This window comes from Oryctolagus cuniculus, chromosome 13 (assembly GCF_051225735.1).
Source record: "Oryctolagus cuniculus isolate XC-2025 breed Fujian yellow rabbit chromosome 13, ASM5122573v1, whole genome shotgun sequence".
In the NCBI taxonomy this organism is placed as follows: Eukaryota; Metazoa; Chordata; class Mammalia; order Lagomorpha; family Leporidae; genus Oryctolagus; species Oryctolagus cuniculus.
In genome coordinates, this window is record NC_142879.1 from 52,784,831 (window position 1) to 52,807,141 (window position 22,311).

Consider the following 22,311-nt stretch of genomic DNA (forward strand, 5'->3'; position numbering starts at 1 on the left):
TGGTTCACTCCCCAGATGGCCGCAACAGCCAAAGCTGCGCCAATCTGAAGCCAGGAGCCAGGAGCTTCTTCTGGGTCTTCCACACAGGTGCAGGGGCCCAAGGACTTGGGCCATCTTCTACTGCTATCGCAGGCCATAGCAGAGAGCTGGATCAGAAGAGGAGCAGCCGGGACTAGAACTGGCGCCCATACGGGATGCTGGTGCTTCAGGTCAGGGAGTTAACCCAGTGCGCCACAGAGCCAGCTCCATATCAATATATTTAAAAACCTTTCAATTGTTCACTTTAAATGAGAAAATTGTATGGTATCTGAATTATGTCTCAATAAAGCTATTAAAAATAAAGTCAGTGTGCGTTTTAACAATTGCAGGAATTTCCAAAGTACAGCTTATGGATTACAATGGCTTCCCCCCCCCATAACGTCCCTCCCACCCGCAACCCTCCCCTTTCCCACTCCCTCTCCCCTTCCATTCACATCAAGATTCATTTTCGATTCTCTTTATATACAGAAGATCAGTTTAGCATACATTAAGTAAAGATTTCAACAGTTTGCTCCCGCACAGAAACATAAAGTGAAAAATACCGTTTGAGTACTAGTTATAGCATTAAATCACAATGTACAGCACACTAAGAACAAAGATCCTACATGAGAAGTAAGTGCACAGTGACTCCTGTTGTTGACTTAACAAACTGACACTCTTGTTTATGGCATCAGTAATCAACCGAGGCTCTTGTCATGAGCTGCCAAGGCTATGGAAGCCCCCTGAGTTCACCGACTCTGATCATATTTAGACAAGGCCATGGTCAAAGTGGAAGTTCTCTCCTCCCTTCAGAGAAAGGTACCTCCTTCTTTGATGACCCGTTCTTTCCACTGGGATCTCACTCACGGAGATCTTTCATTTAGGTTTTTTTTTTTTTTTTTTTTTTTTTAATTTTTCCAGAGTGTCTTGGCTTTCCATGCCTGAAATACTCATGGGCTTTTCAGCCGGATCCGCATGCCTTAAGGGCTGATTCTGAGGCCAGAGAACTGCAGGAATTGTATATCTCATAAAATTGGACTAGGAAAAAAACCAAAAAGCTTTAGTACAACGTTTTGCTAAAAATTTTAGCAAAATTACTGGATTAATAAAAATATATGGGTTTAAATACTATTTGTGTATTTTACTTGCTATGACTCAGAACAAAATGATGCCTCAAAATCTCTACCACAATTCCTAGTACAATTAATAAAAATGGAAATAGTTCTTTCAACAGGAATGATGAACAGACAATCAAAGGATATCAAGTAATAGATGTTAGACTATGTAGAATATGATGGAAAAGTTTATATTTGTGTATAAAATAGACACATAGTAACAATGTTAAGAAACTGAGTATAGTACCTAAAATATGAGAAACCTAACTAATATGCATTTCATCTCAGCAGTAATAACATAGACAGAATAGAGGCAGGTGTTGTGGTGTAGTGGATTAAGCCACTAAGTGCAATGCTGGCATTCCATATGAGCACTGGCTTGTATCCCAGCTGCTTGCTTCAGATCCAGCTCCCTGCTAATGTTCCTAGAAAAAACATGGAAGATGGCCCAAGTACTTGCACCCCTGCTACCCACATGGGAGACCCGATAGAGTTTCTAGTTCCTAGCTTCAGGTTCAGCCAGCTGTATCCTTTGCCACCATTTGGGGAGTAAACCAGAAGATGAAAGATCTCTCTCACTTTCTGTCTCTCTGCTGCTCTACCTTTCAAATAAACAAAATAAATCTTTAAAAAATAATAATACAGGAGCTGGCACTGGAGCATAGGGGGTAAAGCAACAGCCTCCAGTGCTGGAATCCCATAAAGGCACCAGTTCAAGTCCTGGCTGCTCTCCTTCCAATACAGCTCCCTGTTAACGTGCCTGGGAAAGCAGCAGAAGATGGCCCACGCCCTTGGGCACCTGCAACCATGTGGGAGACCCGAAAGAAACTCTTGGCTCCTGACTTCGGATCTGCTCAGCTCCGGCAGTTGCAGCCATTTGGAAAGTGAGCCAGTGGATGGAAGATCTCTCTCTTTCTCTCTCTCGCTCTCTCTCTGCCTCTGCCTCTTTGTAACTCTGCCTTTAAAATAAATAAGTAAATCTTTTAAAAAATAATAATACAGACAAAATAATTTGGATAATCCATTATATACTGTTATAATAGAATGTAACCAAACAATGAAAAACAAAACTTGCTTTTAAGGATTCAGGGCCATAGTGCTAATTTCAGTTGTTTTCTAGAATATAAAATTTAATATTATTCAAAATTTAAATGCAGAAAATTTGTCTTCATAGTGAAGTAGAAAAAAAAATACAAATTTAGAAAAAGGAAGAAATTAATTCAGACCTCCAAAAGGTATTTTATAAGCCTTTCGAAGGCAACCAATAAACAATAAAACAAAAGCTTAGTTAAAAAAAAAAAAAAAAAAAAAAAAAAACTTCACTAAACCTTTAGGTTAAAAAAAATGTTTTGGGAGGAAGAGATGGGAAAAAGTTGATTAACAGGTACTAGCAGGTACTTATATATGTTAGTACGAAGTTCTGGGGTTATGTTACATAGAAGGGTAACTATAGATAATGTACTGTATATTACTTTAGTTAGGGAAAAACTGGCAAATAGGATTTTGAATGTTCCCACCATACAGAAATGCTAAATGTTTGAGGAGATAGATATATTTTCCCTGATTGAACATTACACAGTATATACATGTATTGAAACATCACATGGTACCTCATAAATATATACAATTTTTATGTGTCTGTTAAAAAAAAACTTTAAAAGATCTGGTGATGTGGAGTAGAAGGTTAAACCTGGGCATGGGTTTGCTTCCTGGCTGCTCTACTTCTGATACAGCTCCCTGCTAAAGTGCCTGAGAAAGCAGCTGAAGATGGCTCCTGTGCTTGGATCCCTGCATCCATGTGGGAGACCCAGAGAAGCTCCTAGCTCCTGGCTTCTGGCTTCGTATCAGACCAGCTCCAGCTGTTGCAGCCATTTGGAGAGTGAAACAATGCATGAGAGATCTGTCTGTCTGTCTGTCTCTCTCTTTCTGTAGCCCTGCCTTTCAAATAAATAAATAAATCTTTAAAAAGGACTTTAATTTGGAAACAGTTTCCCAACATTCTTAACTTAAAAGAAATGAAGATATGCAGAATGCTCTATAATTTTCTCTGTCATTTTCTTTTTTTTTTTTTTTTGTAAAGATTTATTTTATTTATTTGAAATACAGAGTTACAGAGAGAGAGGTAAAGACAGAGAGAGAGGTCTTCCATTCGCTGGTTCACTCCCCAGATGGCCACATTGGCTGGAGCTGCACCAATCCAGAGCCAGGAGCCAGGAGCTTCTTCTGTGTCTCCGACACGGGTACAGGGGCCCAAGGACTTGGGCCATCTTCTACTGCTATCCCAGGCCATAGCAGAGAGCTGGATTGGAAGAGGAGCAGCCATGAGTAGAACTGGCACCCATATGGGATGCTGGCACTTCAGGCCAGGGCATTAACCTGCTGCACCACAGCGCTGGCCCCTTCCCTGTCATTTTCTAATGTAAATACTTAACTAAATTTCTCATTGACAGACACATTTTTAGTTCACAATGATAAATTTATCACATGTCCACTATTATGAGCTTTATGAAAATGAGACACAGACTTAGAAAATGACAGTGAAACATCACCAATAAAATATCACAATTTGAATGTAGACCTGATATACAAATTCTGATGGAAAACAATTCAAAGTTAAAGAAATGAAGTTAAAATATAACTGTATAGTCTTATGGTAGTCCTTACTGGCATTCAGTTCCATCAAAGTATTTTTTATTTCACTGAGGATAATGCTGTGATAAAATATTAAATATTCTACCTTTGAGATCTTCAACTGTTTCCTGCGCCGGCAACTCCTAAACAAAGGAAAAAGTGAAAATCAATACATGAGTCAGCTCACTGCACATTTCCAGGCAGCCAGCAGCCACTTTTTTCCTAAATGGCACATGGTGAAAAAAACACAGTATCCACTCTCCTTACACTTCTATAAAATGGGGAGCAAAAACAAATACCAATAAATAAATACAAAAGGATGAAATATAGAAATCATTTTATTAAGTGACATAAGCCAGGCAAAGAAAGACAAGTACCATATGATCTCATTTATCTGAGTAATCAAAAAATTGATCTCCTAGAGGTTGAGAGTAAACTAGTGGTTACCAGAAGGCGGGGAAGGGTCAGAGCAAGGGAGTGTTAGGGAAAGGCTGGATTTGTGGGGACTCAGTTGTCATTAGAAAAAAAAAGTTTTGGTGTTCTGTTGCATAATAGGGTGATTATAGATTTTAAAAAATGCACTATATATTTTTTTTCTTTTTTTTTTTTTTTTGACAGGCAGAGTGAACAGTGAGAGAGAGACAGAGAGAAAGGTCTTCCTTCGTCTTGGTTCACCCTCCAATGGCCGCCGCGGCCAGCGCGCTGCGGCCGGTGCACCGCGCTGATCCGATGGCAGGAGCCAGGAGCCAGGTGCTTTTCCTGGTCTCCCATGGGGTGCAGGGCCCAAGCACTTGGGCCATCCTCCACTGCACTCCCTGGCCACAGCAGAGAGCTGGCCTGGAAGAGGGGCAACCGGGACAGAATCCGGCGCCCCGACCGGGACTAGAACCCGGTGTGCCGGCGCCGCAAGGCGGAGGATTAGCCTAGTGAGCCGCGGCGCCGGCTTATATATATATATATTTTTTTTTAAAAACTACAAGAAAAGATTTGGAATGTTTTCACCCAAAGAGAAGATAAATATTTGAGGAGATAATTATGTTCATCCTGAATTGAACATTGCATAATGTAAATATGTACTGAGACATCACATAATACCCCATAAATATGCACAATAAAAGATTTTAGGGCCAGCACCATGGCATAGTGAACTAAGCCTCCACCTGTAGCACCGGCATCCCATATGGAGACCTGTTCTAGTCCTGGCTGCTCCTTCCAATCCAGCACTCTGTTAATGGCCTGGGAAAAGTAGTGGAAGATGGCCCAAGTGATTGGGTCCCTGCACCTGCATGGGAGACCCAAAAGAAGCTCCTAGCTCCTGGTTCCTGACTTCGGATTGGCTCAGCTCCAGCAATTGCAGCCACTTGGGGAGTGAACCAGCAGACAGAAGACCTTTCTCTGTCTCTCCCTCTTTCTGTCTGTAACTCTACCTCTCAGATAAATAAATAAATCTTAAAAAAAAAAAAAGATTTATGTACAAACAACAAAGAAAGAAAACTGTACTGCAGCCAAGGCGGTAGAAGGTGTTTGCTAATTAAGAAAGTAAAAGGAGAAGGATTAAGGCATGACTTACACAATAATAAATAGAGCCCAATACAGCAAATCTAGAAAAAAGGTGATATATTGACTTTCCAAGAAACCAGTATGATTTAGTGTGAAAAGCAGTGAACAGATGCAGTTAATTCTAGGTGGAAAGCATCAGAAATAATAACAAATTAAGTGAATGACAGGAGAAGAAAGTGAAGGTCTGCATATTGGTTCCCTGGCCAGGTGGCTGTCCCCATAGGAGGACAGCAGCAGAGGAGGCCAATGGGTATGCTCTGAACACATGACTGGGTGTTTATCTTATGGTCACAAGTGCACTCCTCAGGCCATTTCCATATCCTGAGATTGATCTTCCACAAGTAAAGGACCAATATTTACAGTACATGAACTACAATCACAGCTACTGTCTGATCCCTCTCTAAGAAGGGATCAACACTACAGCAACAGGAAGAGAGTAAAACCAGAAACAAGAGCACTAACCAAAGGCCCAGAAGAGTGATGAGAATTCAAGCTCTGCCCTCTGGAACTGCAGTGGAGGGGAGGCGTAGGGAAGGTTCGAGTGGCCTCTTCCTTTCTATCATTGTGAATTTGCCTGTTATTGCTAAGCCAGCAGGGTAAACACAAAAGCAGTGACATTGTTAAACAAAAGTGATTCTTTAGGTAATAGCCCAAAAACTACTTCCCCCTAAAGTCTATTCTGTCATATGCTTTATATACATCTCTTCTTTATAAAAGAGGGTAATAAACATTACTTTTAAATTATTGGACATATTTTCTTAAAGGATTATAGGGAATAGTTTAAGAATTGCGACATGCTTACTATAGAATTATTCTAAATATTTCAATTCTATGCACGTATATCAATAAACACACATGCTATTCATTAAAATAATCTAGTATGCTCTAAGTCATTTAAAAAACAGGATACAAATACTGAAGTAAAAATTTTTGCAGTGTTAAGTCTAAGGCAAATGAATTGAGATCATGGTTTAAAACCATGTTGATGGTTAAATTGTCTGAATTATGAATATCAATTTTATTATTAAGCATATGCTTAAATATAAGGAGAGCACACATATCTCTATGTGTGCCTCTGTACTGGTATATTTTCATAAGTAATAAATGAGAAAGACTATTTTAATCAAAATCAAAACATTTAAATTATGAACTAACACGTTAATTGGAAAGGTTACCTTGGAATTTTGTGGTTAGTCATGTGTTCACTGTTGGCATCTTTGTCTTTACTTGACTTTTCTTTCTTTCTGGAGGGTCTTTTCTGAATTACTTCTCCTTTATCAAACATGAGGTGTAGGCGATAACTGACCAGCTTGATTATTGTGAAGAACAGAGTCACTGACATGCAGTAAAAAAATACAATGATGGCATTTGGAGGAAAAGCCTAGAGAAGAGAAAAAGAGACTCACTTGCTCATAGGATTTTTTGTTTTGTTTTATTTTAAATCTAGAAGCATTTTTGAGCATAAACCATGCAAGACTTCAAATTTTATTAGTTTTGTAAGTTATCCTGATTAGAACACCCAAGGAAGGGTAGGAGCGTGGGCAGGAGAGAGGGTAGGGTGAAAATTATCCCTATGTAGCTAAATCTGTATATATGAAATATATATGAAATATATGAAAGTTGTTTCCCTTAACTTAAAAAAAATTTTTTTAAATACCTGAAGAGAAAGATCTGATGTCTTTATTTTCTTGTTTTTTACATCGTTTTTGTTTCTCATCTGTACTAATTGCACTGATGACCAATATTTGATTTGCAGGTAGAAAGTCCACAGAATAAGATAGGTGAGAGGGAAACTTTCAATTTTCTATTAGCTGTTTTACATAGCTTCATCTGATTTCCCTATCCAGTCTTAAAGGCAAAGGAAAGAATTTTCAGGATTTTGTTTCCTTCAATAACATACAAAATGCCTTATGAAGAATAGAGGGAAGAAGGAAGGAGAAAAGTTGGAGTAACCTCTTCTTTCCCACTCTGCTGGGTTGACACCAGTGGACATTGGGCTTCCCCTGGGTGGTGATGCATAAAAGAAGCCCTGAAAGGGTCCTTCTTCCTAAAGGAGGTGCGTCATTTCAAGCAATGACAAAGGATCTCAACATGGATATTATGGTGAAGCTCAGCTCAATTCTGTCCAGTCCCTTCAAGAAACAAAAACAATCATTAAGATCCATGTAATTGTCCCACTCTACAGCATCCCTCACATATCTTCCTAATTCTCTCCAATGACCAAGGACCACCACAGATACTCTGGATCTTCCAAAATGAAATTATTATTCCTTGGGATAGAAATAGGGATAAGAATATCCTCAGGTGCTCTCAAGGGCAGCTTCAATAGCCAGTGAGACTTTTACCCCCAAATCTCCCTGAAGGATCTTGGGAATATAGCATCAGCCCAGCCTGGACTGAAGCCTAGAGAACAAGGAGGCCTGCAGACAACACAGCACAGCCCACGTCTGCCCCTAAGCAACTCCTGCATGCCTTGCCAGGGTCCCAGATGATGGTCCACCATGCAGATAAGACCATCTCTAAAAAACACTAGCCACAGGGCTGGCACTGTGGTAAACTGGGTGAAGCCGCCACCTGCGGTGCTGGCATCCCATATGGGCACCAGTTTGAGTCCTGGCTGCTCCACTTTTGACCTAGCTCTCTCCTGTGGCCTGGGAAAGCAGTGGAAGATGGTCCAGGTTCTTGGGCCCCTGTGCCCATGTGGTAGACCCAGAAGAAGCTCCTGGCTTCTGGCTTTGGATCAGTGCAGCTCCAGCCATTGCAGCCATCTGGGGAGTGAGCCAGCAGATGAAAGACCTTGCTCTCTCTCTGCTTCTTTTAAAAAGATATATTTAATAAATATTTAAGTAATATTTATTATTTAATAAATACTTATTATTAATATTTATTAATATTAATAATTAATGTATAAATAATACTTATTAAATAAATAATATTTAATGCTATTTAATAAATAAATATATCTTTTAAAAAAAGACCATCCAGAAAAAAAAGAAAGAGTAAAATACCCCCAACAGGTTAAAGGCAAAGTGAAGAATTTCCAAAATCACACATTTGCTCTTACTTCATGGGGAAACAGTCCACCAATAATATAAATTAATGAATAAATGAAAGAAAGAATGATTAAATAAGATAGATAGTTAGGTAATAGATAAGGCTAGGTCCCCTACTAGCAGAGGGTAAGTTTCAAATTTACATATGCAACTGCTGATATGAAACTGTAAAGAATTTAAAGCATTATGTAGATAAGTTGTTTGCTGAGTGAGAGAGAGAGAGGAGTGCAAAAAGAGAGACACACACACAACAAATAACCCAACACATTTTCTTGACTATTCCAAGTTTAAAAAGTATAGGCTAAACCCAGAGTTACTTTGAAGAAACTGATATTAGAAGGAAAAAAACCTCTCAGATGTCTATGAGAATATGAAATAAGAGTATTTTTACCTACAAATGATATTCAGAATTTGTTTGAATTTTAGTATCACTAGGGTTTCATAGAATTCTGGCCAATAGGAGTAGCAGAGAGACATAGAGTTTCCTAAGTATTCCCTCTGCCCCACTACAGTTCCCTGTATCTCTTGCAGTCAGGCTTAGGGCTGTGTGGCCACTTTTAGTCAACAGACTATGAGCGAGCAAAAGTACAATTATGAGCTACATGCCTCCTCTATCCCCCTTTTCCCCATTTTACTTAATGGTCTCAAAGATCAAGTTTCCCAGAAAATACAACTCTAAGACCATAACGTTTCCTTCAGCCTGGGTACCTGAGTGACTCTATGGAACACACACCACAGACCCGAAATGGACTCATAACTGGAGTTAAAAATAAATCTTTGATTTATGAAACTTCAGAGATCTTGGATTTTGCCTACTATGAAAACTATCATTGGTTAATATAATTAATACAGGTGATTCCATCTCTGTATGAAAGCTTCCATTCAAATTAGATCTGAGATAAACTGAAAAAATCCTAAGGCATTGAGAAGAATAGTTAAGGAAGCAGGGTGAGAATGCTAGGGAAAAAGTGAGAGAGACAAAAAGATTATATATGGCTCTTGGAAAAATTCACTTGGGAAACAATTGACTTGTCACAATAAGGAAATATAGTACTTTTTTCTTATCCACATAAATACAGACTACAGCATAAGCCTTGTAATTTTAAAGTTAAGAGACATCAAGCAGTTAGGATTTGCGGTTAACACAAGCAATAATGTTTGGTTGCAACCCAGGTATGAACAGTGTGCTACATATGCACATATTCCTCCCCAAATTCTCTGATCTCACAATTTCTTAATAAATAAACAAATTAAATAAACAAATACCTTTCCCTTCAGCAGACCATAAAAAATAATCTACCATCTTCCCAGATACTGCTTTTTATGACATGCAGTTCTGCTTAGCCCAGGCTCCTGCAATTCTACATTCCCACAGACATCATTGAAAGTCATTTTCAAGGCAACTGTCCTGCAGGTATCATGCTCAGTCAACAAAACACCTCCAGCTTCTAGGATTTGCTCTCCCTACAGGTATGCATGAGAGGACAAGAGTAGGCTCTAGGGAAGAACATGAAATGGATGAATAGTTATGAATTTGTTTTTAACATATATCAGAATTTTCCTCCATATAAGGTTTATCACATTTTGAATAGACGTTTCCTTGTTCTAAATTCCTTATTTCCATGAATGTTTCCTTTTAGCATATTCTGATTAACACAAGGCAAAATTTTTCAAAATAGTATTCTTGGCCGAAGAAAACACATCACTGTTAGAAGAAAACGAATTCCTCTCTACTCCTGTAATCCCCTGTAGAGGGCATTACTCCTCAACATGGCTGGCCTCTCTCTGTGCCTCGGACCCACACTGCCATTAGCAGCTTCTGACTGATAAATTTAGAGAACAGAAACTGGGTGTGTCTTCCTTCCACCTCCTCTTTTGTTCTCTCAGGAGCTGGCTGGGTAAGGAAGAGGCATGGATCCCCCATGCTGCAAGGCTTCCCGTGTCAGGCTTCATCTCAGGGAGAGCCAAAGATTTTTACAGCTTTGTGACAGTCAGAAAACCTACTTGCCTGTGAGTATAAGTTACAATCCCAAAACCAGCTCCACAAGTAATACAGAACTCCATCTGCTTGACTCTTGCTTCCCTCAAGTGGCTCAGAAAAGGTGGATGCCATTTACTGGGTCATCAAATCTACACATAAAGTTCATGAACTTGACTGGAAGGAGAGCCTCTCTAAGCTTTGTTGGACACTTTGTGCTCTTAGTCTAGGTTTAATTCATTGAGGTGGCTCATGTTCAACCTCATAAACTTTGTTTCCCGGCCCAAAGCAAAAATTAGAAGTAGACAAAATAGTGCAACGAGACATGATAAATGATGGCTTAAATCACGAGAGAAGTAAAAAAAAAAAAAAAAAAAAAAAAAAAAAAAGGAAATTAAAAAGAAACAAAGGAAGAAAAAAAAAAGAAAACCACATCTATAAAACAGCAAATGCACTTCTATGATCACTTTCTGAGACACAAAAATACCTTAGCCATGTCTGAAGACAGTACCACAAAAGAGTAATAAGATGTCTAGAATTACAAAGAAAATGCTCCATGACATTCAATATACTGTTAGAGAAAGCAGGGAAATTTAAAGCCACCCCTTCAATGTGGTTAAAATAAATTGAGTTTTCTTGCTTAAAGGCTAAATTTCGAGTCATTTGGAAGATGTTTTTACTCAGAATATGTAGCCTAATAAATAAAGCATTAATCTGAAGAGTGTGACGTTCATATTCATTGTTGACATTTATATACCTCTCTGATCACACTGAGGTTGTTCTGCTTGGTCTGGGTATTCATGACGCGCAGGGCTGACAAGGGCTTTGGAACCCACTATTTCATTTTTCAGGAAGCCTGATGAGTTTTACCAATGTTAGGAAACCACAGATTGATCTAAAAAGAAGGAATTCAGCATGAGCAACTTGAATTGTGTCATCTGCTGCACAGATCAGAGAGATTCTATTTTGCTGATCTATTTTGTCAACTTAAGAGAGATCACATCTGTCTGTCTAGTTATCTACTCCCCATTTACTCATTCATTCCTGTAACAGATAATTGTTTAGTGTCTTGTCTGTGTCATTCAAGTAGGACTTTTGGGTCCTCTTGAAGTAAATTTTAATGTCTTGGTGGGAAGGCAGTGTTGGGAATAGGTATGTATGCCCAAAATCAGACCACATGATAGAAGCTATCATTTGTATGCATTTATGTATGTGGAGGAATTTATGAGTTTTCAAATCCAAAATAACAGTTCAGTACACATTTCATGAATTTATGTTATGAAAAAATAAAAAACAAATATAGTATTTTCCTGAGAAATCTGTAACTTATCTTTTGAGAACTGGAAAGAATCCAACGGAATTTGGGATTTCAGGAATATATGCCAAAAATCTCTGGTGGCAGACATGTGCAAAGAATGTGTATGAACCTGCCCCAAGGTTATAAACAGGAAGGATTCAGAAAAACACCCCTTAGAATTAAGCCAGTCTTGCAAATACATATTTTAAAAGGATCAGAGGAACAGAATCAAGAAATCTGAGTCAAAATCCAGCCCCATTTGCACTTCTATCTTGCAAAAATGGATGAATAAAAAAGGTACAAGACATCACTTCATCTTAGGCCTGCTACTTGGTTTTCCTTGGGTCTGCAGCTTTTGTTTCTTATTATATCTGCTCTAATTTCTTTGTGCTCCTGGGCCTCTTTTTGGTGAGTAGTTTTGATGATGGAAATGCTGGATAACGAGGTGGCAAGAGGATGCTTGTACTATCAAGACCATGCTACAGGGAAAGATAAGATGGAGCATTAGAATTCATTGACCAGCAACATCATTAAAATGAGTACCTTTGTAGATCTACCTGCTTAAAAAATATTTTAAAAACAGGAACATGCAATTATTCAATCCTGTCTCTTCTCTTCTCATAAACAGTATTGAGTGGATAATTTAGTCAATGAATGTTTAATACAGCCAAGAAATTTGGACTCATGCTTTTTTTCCCCCTGAAACCCATTATTTAAGGTATAGAAACTTCATGCATTTCATAAATGCAATGTTTGTAGCATAGTGATTCTTCCCCTTGGACCCACCTTCCTCCCTGCACTCTCACCCTTCTTCGTCCTCCCTCTCCTATTCCCATTATTATTATTTACTGAGATCTATTTTCAATTAACTTTATACACATAAGATTAACTCTATACTAAATAGAGTTCAATGAATAATATGAAAAAAAAAAAAAACACTTGTCCTTCAACCATCCAGAAAAGGGCTATTCAAAGTCATCACATTTCAAACTGTCAATTTCACTTCTATAGTTTACTTTTTAGGTGCTCTATTGGTTATCACGGATCAGGGAGAACACATGGTATCTGTCCTTTTGGGACTGGCTTATTTCACTAAGTATAATGCTTTCCAGTTTCACCCATTTCGTTGCAAAAGACAGGATTTCATTTTTTTTACATTTGTGTAGTATTCCATGATGTACATATCTTATAATTTCTTTATCCAGTTTTCAGTTGACAGACATTTGGGTTGATTCCATATCTTTAATATTGTTCATTGAGCTGCAATAAACATGGGGGTACAGATAACTCTTTCATAAGCTGACTTCATTTCCCTTGGTTTAAATTCCCAGAGTAAAATGGCTGGATCATATTGTAGGTCTATATAGAGATTTCTGAGGTATCTCCATACAGTCTTCCATAAGGGCTGCACCAGTTTATACTCCCACCAACAGATTAGGGTACCTTTTTCCCCACATCCTCGCCAGCATTCGGTATTTGTTGATTTCTGTATGAAAGCCATTCTAACTGGGGTGAGGTTTTGATTCCCATTTCCCTGACGGCTAGTGATACTGAGCCTTTTTTCATGTGTCTGCTTACCATTTTGATTCCCTCTTTTGAAAAATGCCAGTTTAAGTCCTTTGCCTATTTCTTAACTGGTTTGTTTTGTTGTTATTGAATTTCTTGGGCTCTTTATATGTTCTGGTTATTAATCCTCTATCACTTGCAAAGTTTGCAAATAATTTTTCTATTCTGTCAGTTGCCACATCACTTTGCTGAGGGTTTCTTTTGCAGTGCAGAAGCTTCTATATTTGATAATATCCCATTTCTTAATTTTGGCTTTCATTGCCTATGTCTCTGGGGTCTTTCCCAACAACTCTTTGTCTATGCCAAAGTCTTTCAGTGTTTCCCGAGTATTCTCTAACAATTTGAAGGTGTTGTGTCATAGATTCAGATCTTTAATTCATTTTGAGTGGATTTTTTTGTAAGGTGTAAGGTAGGGGTCTTGCTTCATATTTCTGCACATGGAAATCAGTTTCCCAGCACCGTTTGTTAAAGAAACTTTCCTTGATCCAGGGATTGATTTTAACTCACTCATCAAAAAATAAGTTGGTTGTAGATGCATGGGTTTTCTGGAGTTTTTATTCTGTTCCATTGGTCTATCCATCTGTTTTTGTACCAGTACCAGGCTATTTTGATTATAATTTCCCTGTAATATGTCTTGAAATCTGATATTGTGATGCCTCTGGCTTTGTTTTTGTTGTATGAGATTGCTTTAGCTATTTGGGGTATCCTGTGATTTCATATGAATTTCAGCACTGTTTTCTCTATATCTGAGAAAAATATTCTCAGTATTTTGAAGGATATTACATTGAATTTGTAAATTGCTTTCCGTAGGACATTTTGATGATATTGATTCTTCCAATCCATGAATATGGAAGATTTTAACATTTTTTGTGTCTTCTTCCATTTCTTCCTTTTTTAAAAAAAGATTTATTTATTTATTTGAAAGGCAGAATTACAGAGAGCAGAGGCAGAGAGAGAGAGAGAGAGAGAGAGAGAGAGAGGTCTTCAATCCACTGGTTCACCCTCCCAGACAGCCACAATGGCCGGAACTGCACCAATCCTAAGCCAGGAGCTTTCTCTTGGTCTCCCATTTGGGTGCAGGGGCTCCAGGATTTGGGCCATCTTCCACTGCTTTCCCAAGCAGCTGGGACTTGAATTGGCGCCCATATGGAATACTGGCACTTCAGGCAGCAGCTGTACCTGCTACGCAACAGTGCCAGCCCCTATTTCTTTCTTTAATGTTTTGTAAATCTCATTGTAGAGATCTTCGACATCCTTGGTTAAATTTATTTCAAGGTATTTTTATTTGTGTAGCTATTATGAAAGGGAATGGTTTAAAAAGTTCTTTCTCAGCTGTGGCATTGTCTGTGTATAAAAAGCTACTGATTTGTGTGTGTTGATTTTATATCCTGCCACTTTACCAAACTCTTTTATGAGTTTCAATAGTCCCTTAGTAGAGTCTTTTGGATCCCCTTATATAGAATCATGTCATCTGCAAATACAGATAGTTTGACATCTTCCTTCCCAATTTGTATCCCTTTGGTTTCTTTTTCTTGCATGATGGCTCTGGCTAAAACTTCCAGGACTATATTGAATAGCAATGGTGAGAGTGGGCATCCTTGTCTGTTTCTGGATGTTTCCGGGAATGCTTCCAACTTTTCCCCATTCAATAGGACACTGGTCACGGGTTTGTCATAAATTGACTTGATTGTGTTTAGGAATGTTCCTTCTGTACCCAATTTGTTTAGAGTTTTCATCACAAAAGGGCATTGTATTTTATCAAATTCTTTCTCTACATCTATTGAAATAACCATATGGTTTTTTTCTTCATTTGTCAATGTGATATATCACATTGATTGATTCGTAAATGTTGAACAAATCCTGCATCCCAGGGATAAATTTCACTTACTCCAGGTGAATGACCTTTTTGTGTGTTGTTGGATTTGATTGGCCAGAATTTTGTTAAGGATTTTTGCATCTAAGTTCATCAGGGAAATTGGTCTGCAGTTCCCTTTCTCTGCTGTGTCTTTTTCAGGTTTAGGAATTTGGGTGATGCTGTCTTCATAGAAAGAGTTTGGGAGGATTCCTCTCTTTCAATTGATTCGAATAGCTTGAGAAGAATTAGAGTTAGTTCTTCATTAAATGTCTGTTGAATTCAGCAGTGAAACCATCCAGCCCTGGATTCTTCTTTCTTGAGAGAGTCTTTATTACTGATTCAATTTCCATCTTGTTATTGGTCTGTTTAAGCTTTCTGTATCTTCTTGGCTCAATCTAGGTAGGCTGTATGTGTCCAGGAATCTAACAATGTCTTCTAGGTTTCCTTGTTTGTTGACATACAGCCCTTTGTAGTAATTTCTGATGATTCTTTTTATTTCTATGGTGTCTGTTGTTAACATTTCCTTTTTCATCTCTACATTATTGATTTGGGTCTCTTTTTTTTTTATTAGTTAGGCAAATGGTGTCTCAATTTTGTTTATTTTTTCCAATAAGCTTTGATTTTTTCATTTCAATGAGCTTTTATTTTTATTTCAATTTTGTTTATTTCTTCTCTAATTTTAATTATTTCTTTTCTCCTACTACTTATGGGTTTGGTTTGCTGCTGTTTTTCTAGGTCCCTGAGATGCACTGATAGCTCATTTATTTGGTGCCTTTCCAATCTCTGGATGTAGGCACCAACTGCTATAAGCTTTCCTCTTAACACTGCTTTTGCTGTATCCCATAAGTTTTGATATGTTGTATTGTCATCTTCATTCATTTCCAGAAATCTCCTGATTTCTCTTTTTGATTGTTTCTATGACTGACTGTTCACATTCAGGAGCAAGCTGTTCAGTCTCCATGTGTTTGTATATGTTCTAGTTTCCTGAGTTGCTACTTTCCAGATTCATTCCATTGTGATCAAGGAAGATGCATGCTATGATTTTGATTTTTTTGAATTTGCTGAGGTTTTCTTTATGGCCTAACATATGGTCAATACTACAGAAAGTTCCATGCACTGATGAGAAAAATGTGCATTCTGCAACTGTAGGAAGAAAAGTTCCATAGATATCTGTCAGGTCCATTTGGTCTATAGTGTCGATTAACTCTGTTGTTTCCTTGCTGATTTTCTGTCTGGTTGATCTGTCCATTGCTGAAAATGGAGTATTGAAGACCCCCATTACTAATGTATTGAAGTCTGTCTCTACCTTTAGATCCATTAAAATTTCTTTTAAATAACCAGGTGCCCTGTATTGGTGCATATAAATTTATTAGAGTCATGTCTTCCTGTTGTATTAATCCATTAATCATTACATGGTGCCCTTCCTTATCTCTTTTAACAGTTTTTGTGTTAAAGTCTATTTTGTCTGATATTAGGATGGATGCACCAGCTCTTTTTTGGTTTCTGTTAGCACCGAATATCTTTTCCATTGTTTCACCTTCAGTCTGTGAATCTTGGTTGGTGAGATGTGTTTCGTCTAGGCAGTAAACAGATGGGTCTTGTTTTTTAATCCATTCTGCCAGTCTGTATCTTTTAACTGGAGAGTGGAGGCCATTTAAATTCAAGATGACTACTGATAAGTAATGACTTCACCCTGCCATTTTTCCATAAATATTCCTATTGATTACTTTTTGGGAGATTTTCCATCTTGACCTTCTTTCATAGTGGTGATCATGTTTCTGTGTTTGGTACATCCTTAAGCATCTTTTGTAAGGTTGGATTAGTGATGACAAATTCTTTAAATTTCTATTGTTATGGAAGGTCTTTATTTCACCTTCCTTCATAAAGGAGAGCTTTGCAGGGTACAATATTCTGGGTTGACAGTTTCCTTTTTGAACATATCTCGCCATTCTCTCCAAACCTATAACGTTTCTGATGTGAAGTCAGTTGTGTGTCTAATTGGAGATCCTTTGAAAGTAATATGGTATTTCTCTTGTGCACATTTTAGAATCTTTTTCTTTATGTTTTACTATGGCGAGTTTGACTACAATGTGTCATGGTGAAGATCTTTTCTGTTCATGTCTATCAGGAGTTCTATATGCCTTTTGCACTTGGACATCCCTTTCTTTCTCCAAATTAGGGAAGTTTTTTGTAATTATTTCACTTCTAATCCATTCTCTCTTTCCATGCCTTCTGGAACTCCTAAAACCCATATGTTGGTTTGTTTGATATTATCCAACATTATTTTTAGCTTCCTAATTTCTAAATCTCCAACATAAACCTCCAACATTGTTTTTAGCTTCCTAATATCTTCTTTTATTGATCTGACTGTAAAATTCCCAGAGGTTTGTCTTTTAACTTGGATATTCTCTTTTTCTGCCTTACCAGTCTGTTGTTAAGGCTTTTCACCACATTTTTTATTTGATCTATTGAATTCATCATTTCTGATATTTCATTTTGATTTCTCTTTAGGATCTCAATTTCATGGGAGAAATTTTCCTTCATGTTATGTATGGATTTCTTTAGTTCATGAATTTGCTTCTGATTACTTTTAAGTAATCCTATGATCAATTTTTTGAGTTCCATTTCTGGCATTTCTTCAGTCTCTTCATCTTCACATTCTAGTATTGAAGTGTTGTGTTCCCCTGGGGGCGTCATGTTGTCTTCCTTATTCTTGTTTCTGAAATTGCTGTGCTTATTTTTAAACATTTGTGGAAATACTAGTTTTTTTTTTTTTTTTCCCCCATGATGGTTTTTATCTTTGGACTATGCCTCTGCAGCTTAGTAAAGTGTCTGCTCTTTCAGTGAATACCCAGAGGTGTGTGCTGGGTGTGGTCAGGGAGCTCTGTTCAGTGTTTCAGTTTGAGGGGAGTGTCCAAGGTGACACCCACATTGGGTGTGTAAAATCTCTCTCTTTTTTTTTTAATCAGAGGTAAGGTTTGATTAGCTCTGTTGGTGTACTCTCATATTCACCTCATCTCCTCCAAGGAGACCAATGCCAGGCGCTAGCCCCAGTGGGTACAATATTTATCCACACTGCCACAAGAACCACACAAAGTATCAGTGCAGTCCTCAATGTGAGCACAGATCCACAGCAATGACCGTCATCAGGGAAACAGGGAGCCCTGAGCACATGGAGCCACCCATAGTAACTGCCCAAAGACCCAACCACACCCTGCACCCTCCCACACAGCCAGTGTTTTCACAGTCACAGCATACAAGGCTCCCACAGTCAGACACCCAGCTCCCTGTCAATTCTCCCAGCCAGACTGTCTCTTCTCTGCTGGTTTCTGGGCCCATAGAGACAAGCTGGCACAGTTATGTGTGTCCAAAATGACACCCACCCCACTTCGGCTAGTTATAGGACACTGGTGCCAGGTGGTCAGGAAGAGAAAAAAATGTGTCCCCCCCTTTTTCCCCTCTATTTGACAGGTACACTGTGGCTCCAAGTCAGACTCACACCAGGCTCTTCCTGTAGCTTTATCACCAGTGGTTTGGGCTGCTGCAGTCTGAACTCTCCTCATTCTCCAAACCTGGTGCTGAGGCTTTTGGCTGCTGGGGTCCTGAGTTGTACACATCCACACCCTCCATGTAGAACCACGGTATCCCTCTAATTTGCATGGAGTTTCCTCTGCAGCTTTCTCCCTAACTCTTCCCTGAGTGTGTACTCTCTCCACTTCTATTTTAACTATCTAGACTAGAGCAGTAATTTCCCTCCCTATTCTGCCATCTTGGAATCCTCCATGATTTAGTAGACTCATGTTTATTTTAAATGGTCATTGTAAGAATTAACATTTTGTTTACATTTTAATATATATTGAGATAAACAGAACAAATCAATCAATAAGCTTATTAAAGACAAAGTAATGTCAACCTTGAGGCAAAGACAAACTCAACCATAAATCTGTACTGATGCTGAGATTGGAAAACCATGTCATGTGTTTCCTAATAGAAATAAATGCATCATTTATAATTAAAAATAAGAATTAAATAATTTTAAGGTTTGGGGCTGATATTGTGGCATAGTGGGTAAAGTCACCACCTGTGATACTGGCATCCCATTTGGGTACCAGTTCATGTCCTGGATGTTCCATTTCTGATCCAGCTCTCTGTTAATGGCCTGGAAAAGCAGTGGAAGGTGGCCAAAGTGTTGGCCCCTGCCACCCACGTGGGAGACCTGGATAAAGCTCCTGACTCTTGGTCTGGCCCAGCCCTGGCCATTCAGCCAGTTAGGGAGTGAACCAGCAGATGAAAGAATCTCTCTGTGTCTCTCCCTCTCTCTCTGACTTTCAAATAAATAAGTCAATCTTAAAAAAAAATAATTTGAAGGTTAACAAAATATAAGCTATACCTGAGCAAGGCTATATTTTACATCTAATATAAGGCATATATTATATATGTAGTATATAAATCAAAACATTAACTTATTTTTCACTTCCAGATTTGGTAAATCCACTTACTTACTACTGGAATATCTGAGTGAGTTCATTGCCACCAAGTGCCTTTTTAAGTGTCCCATCTGCCAAGGACTGTCCAGTAGGTTTCTGCTCCTTCCCTTCAGTGTTTTTGTTTTTAAATTTTTTATATATTTATTATTTATTTCAAAGTCAGAGAGACTAGAGGTAGAGACAGACAAACACAGACAGACAAAGATCTTCCATCTGCTAGTTCACTCTCTGAATGCTCACAATAGTTGGAGCTGGGCCAGGCAAAAGCCAGAAGGCCAGACCACAATCCAGGTCTCCTAAGGGTAGGGAGGGAACCAAGTACTTGAGCCACCACTGCTGCTTTCTGGGTACATAGCAGAGGAATTTGGAATCAGAAGCAGAGCCTGGACTCAATCCCAGGCATTCTGAGATGGTATGAATGTGTCCCAGGCAGTATCTGAACCACTGTCCTAAATATCTGCCCACATTCAGTGTTCCTCAGTTGAATAAAAAATAATATTCACATTTTGGGCACAGTAACTTCTCATTGTATAAGATGTTTAGAATCTCAGTCCTCCACTATTTTATTATGACATTTAATTTAAGTGCTTTTTTGATAAAATTTACTGAGATAAGTCCAAAAATGTTCCAAACAAAAACTTGCCAATGGTCATGGAGGTTATCATTCCCAATGTGCATCCATTGTGCTGACTTAAATATAATAAACATAGGTAGAAGGCATCCTGCTGCAGCAGAGGTCATGACATTCATGGACCTTGCCCATTAGTATTACATAATGGTCACTTTCTTCTTTAGCTCAGGGTTTCTCAATTTGGCTCTACTGGCATCATAGGTTGGATAGCTTGTTGTTGGAAGCTGTCCTGTGCACTACAAGAGGTTCAATAACATCCCTTACCTCTAACACTAGGTGCCATAGCCATCTCTCCAGCTGTGACAATCAAAAATATCTCCAGACATTGACAAATGTCTCCAGAGAGTGGTTCAGAATCAATATACCCCACTTTGCAATTGAAAACAAAGGCTTAGCTGACCAATGTATAAAAGTCATTACTTTGATCCAAGCCTACACATAACCATAAAAAAAGTCCCTATATCTACAATTTCAAATTCATGAGGCTGGCGCCGCGGCTCACTAGGCTAATCCTCCGCCTTGTGGCGCCCGCACACTGAGTTCTAGTCCCAGTCAGGGTGCCGGATTCTGTTCCAGTTGCCCCTCTTCCAGGCCAGCTCTCTGCTGTGGCCAGGGAGTGCAGTGGAGGATGGCCCAAGTACTTGTGCCCTGCACCCCATGGGAGACCAGGAGAAGCACCTGGCTCCTGCCATCGGGTCAGCGCGGTGCGCCAGCCACGGCGGCCATTGGAGGGTGAACCAACGGCAAAGGAAGACCTTTCTCTCTGTCTCTCTCTCTCACTGTCCACTCTGCCTGTCCCAAAAAAAAAAATTTTTTTTCATGAAAGAGATATAGAAGAGCAGACAATTTCAAAGTAAATTAATGAAGGTGTTATAATTCAAGTAAATAGAAGTGTGTTTAATTTGGTTTGTGGGACGGAGGTACTGGGCCAAGGAAAACATTCCAGAGAAGTAAAAACTATGAAGACACCAGAAAAGCCACATGGATGGAAGAGCATCTGCAAAGCACAGGACCTCCTAGGAAGAGCAAATACATACTTTGGAGTAATAGACTTGGGATATTTGAAGTAGGAAGCTAGTGGTAAGACACACAAAGATTTTATATACTAAGATTAGGAGTCTGATCTTCATGTTGAAGAGCACAGAAGGCTGCATAAGCATGGAAGCAAACTGTCGGTGCTTAGATTTTATAAGCTCATCATTATATATGGACAGATGGAGAGAGAAGTGGGGCCAGCAACGAGAAGACAAGGGAGGGGCAGCCTACTTCATAGAATTGTGACAATGTTTAAGGAAAGCATTCATATGAATGCTCATTATGCAACATAAACTGTGATTGTTCTCCAAAATTGCTTCAAAAAACAAAACACTGATTGGAACATCAGCTTCACATACCAGAATATTTGGGTTTGAGTCCAGGTTTGGTTCAAAATTCCAGTTAATAATACTCTGGGAGGTAGCAGGTGTTGGTTCAAGTGCTTGGGTCCCTGGCATCCACATGGGAGATCTGAATTGAGTTTCTAGTCCCCACTGTTCTGGGCATTAGAAGACTGAGCCATCAGATGAGAGCTCTGTGTCTCTGTTTCTGTCTCTCTTTCATTCACTTGCTGAAGCTTGCTATTTCTCTTTGTCTGTTTCTCTGCCTCTCAGGCAAATAAATAAAAATTATTTCTTAATCTATAAAAAAGCTTGGAACTAGCTCTGTGACACAGTGGAATAAGCTGCAGCCTGCAACACTGGTATCCATCTCATATCGGAGCACTGGTTCAAGTACTGGTTGCTCTATTTCTGATCCAACTCCTTGCTAATGAACCTGGGAAGGCAGTGGAAGATGGCCCAAATATCTGGGACCTTGCCACCCATGTGGGAGACCTGAATAGAGTTCCAGCCTCCTGGTTTTAGCCTGGTCCAGTCCCAGCTGTTGTGGCCATTAGGGAAGTGAGTTAGCAAATGGAAGTTCACTTGCTTGCTCTCTTGCTTTCTATCCCCCACTCCCTTTCCCCCCTCTGTCACTCACTCTGTCTTTTAAATAAAATAAATCTTTTTTTAAAAAAACCACTGCCTCTGGCTGGCGCTGTGGTTCACTAGGCTAATCCTCCGCCTGCAGCACCGGCACTCCAG

General features: G+C 39.0%; 1 protein-coding gene across 4 annotated transcripts in view; it reads right to left on the reverse strand.

Annotated features, from left to right (window-relative positions):
* Window positions 1–22,311, reverse strand: part of PCNX2 (pecanex 2) — a 324,088-nt gene that overhangs the window by 285,902 nt on the left and 15,875 nt on the right. For 3 of the 4 annotated variants that reach the window (XM_051821460.3, XM_008268254.4, XM_089312277.1), the window contains exons 2-4: window positions 6,500–6,705; window positions 5,787–5,907; window positions 3,871–3,907 (exon numbers count right to left, since the gene is read on the reverse strand). In XM_051821460.3, the coding sequence (XP_051677420.1) occupies window positions 3,871–3,907; window positions 5,787–5,907; window positions 6,500–6,705 (364 nt within the window). Of the gene's footprint in view, window positions 1–3,870; window positions 3,908–5,786; window positions 5,908–6,499; window positions 6,706–22,311 lie in introns of those variants that run through there. The other variant, XM_089312276.1, reaches the window with a different exon arrangement.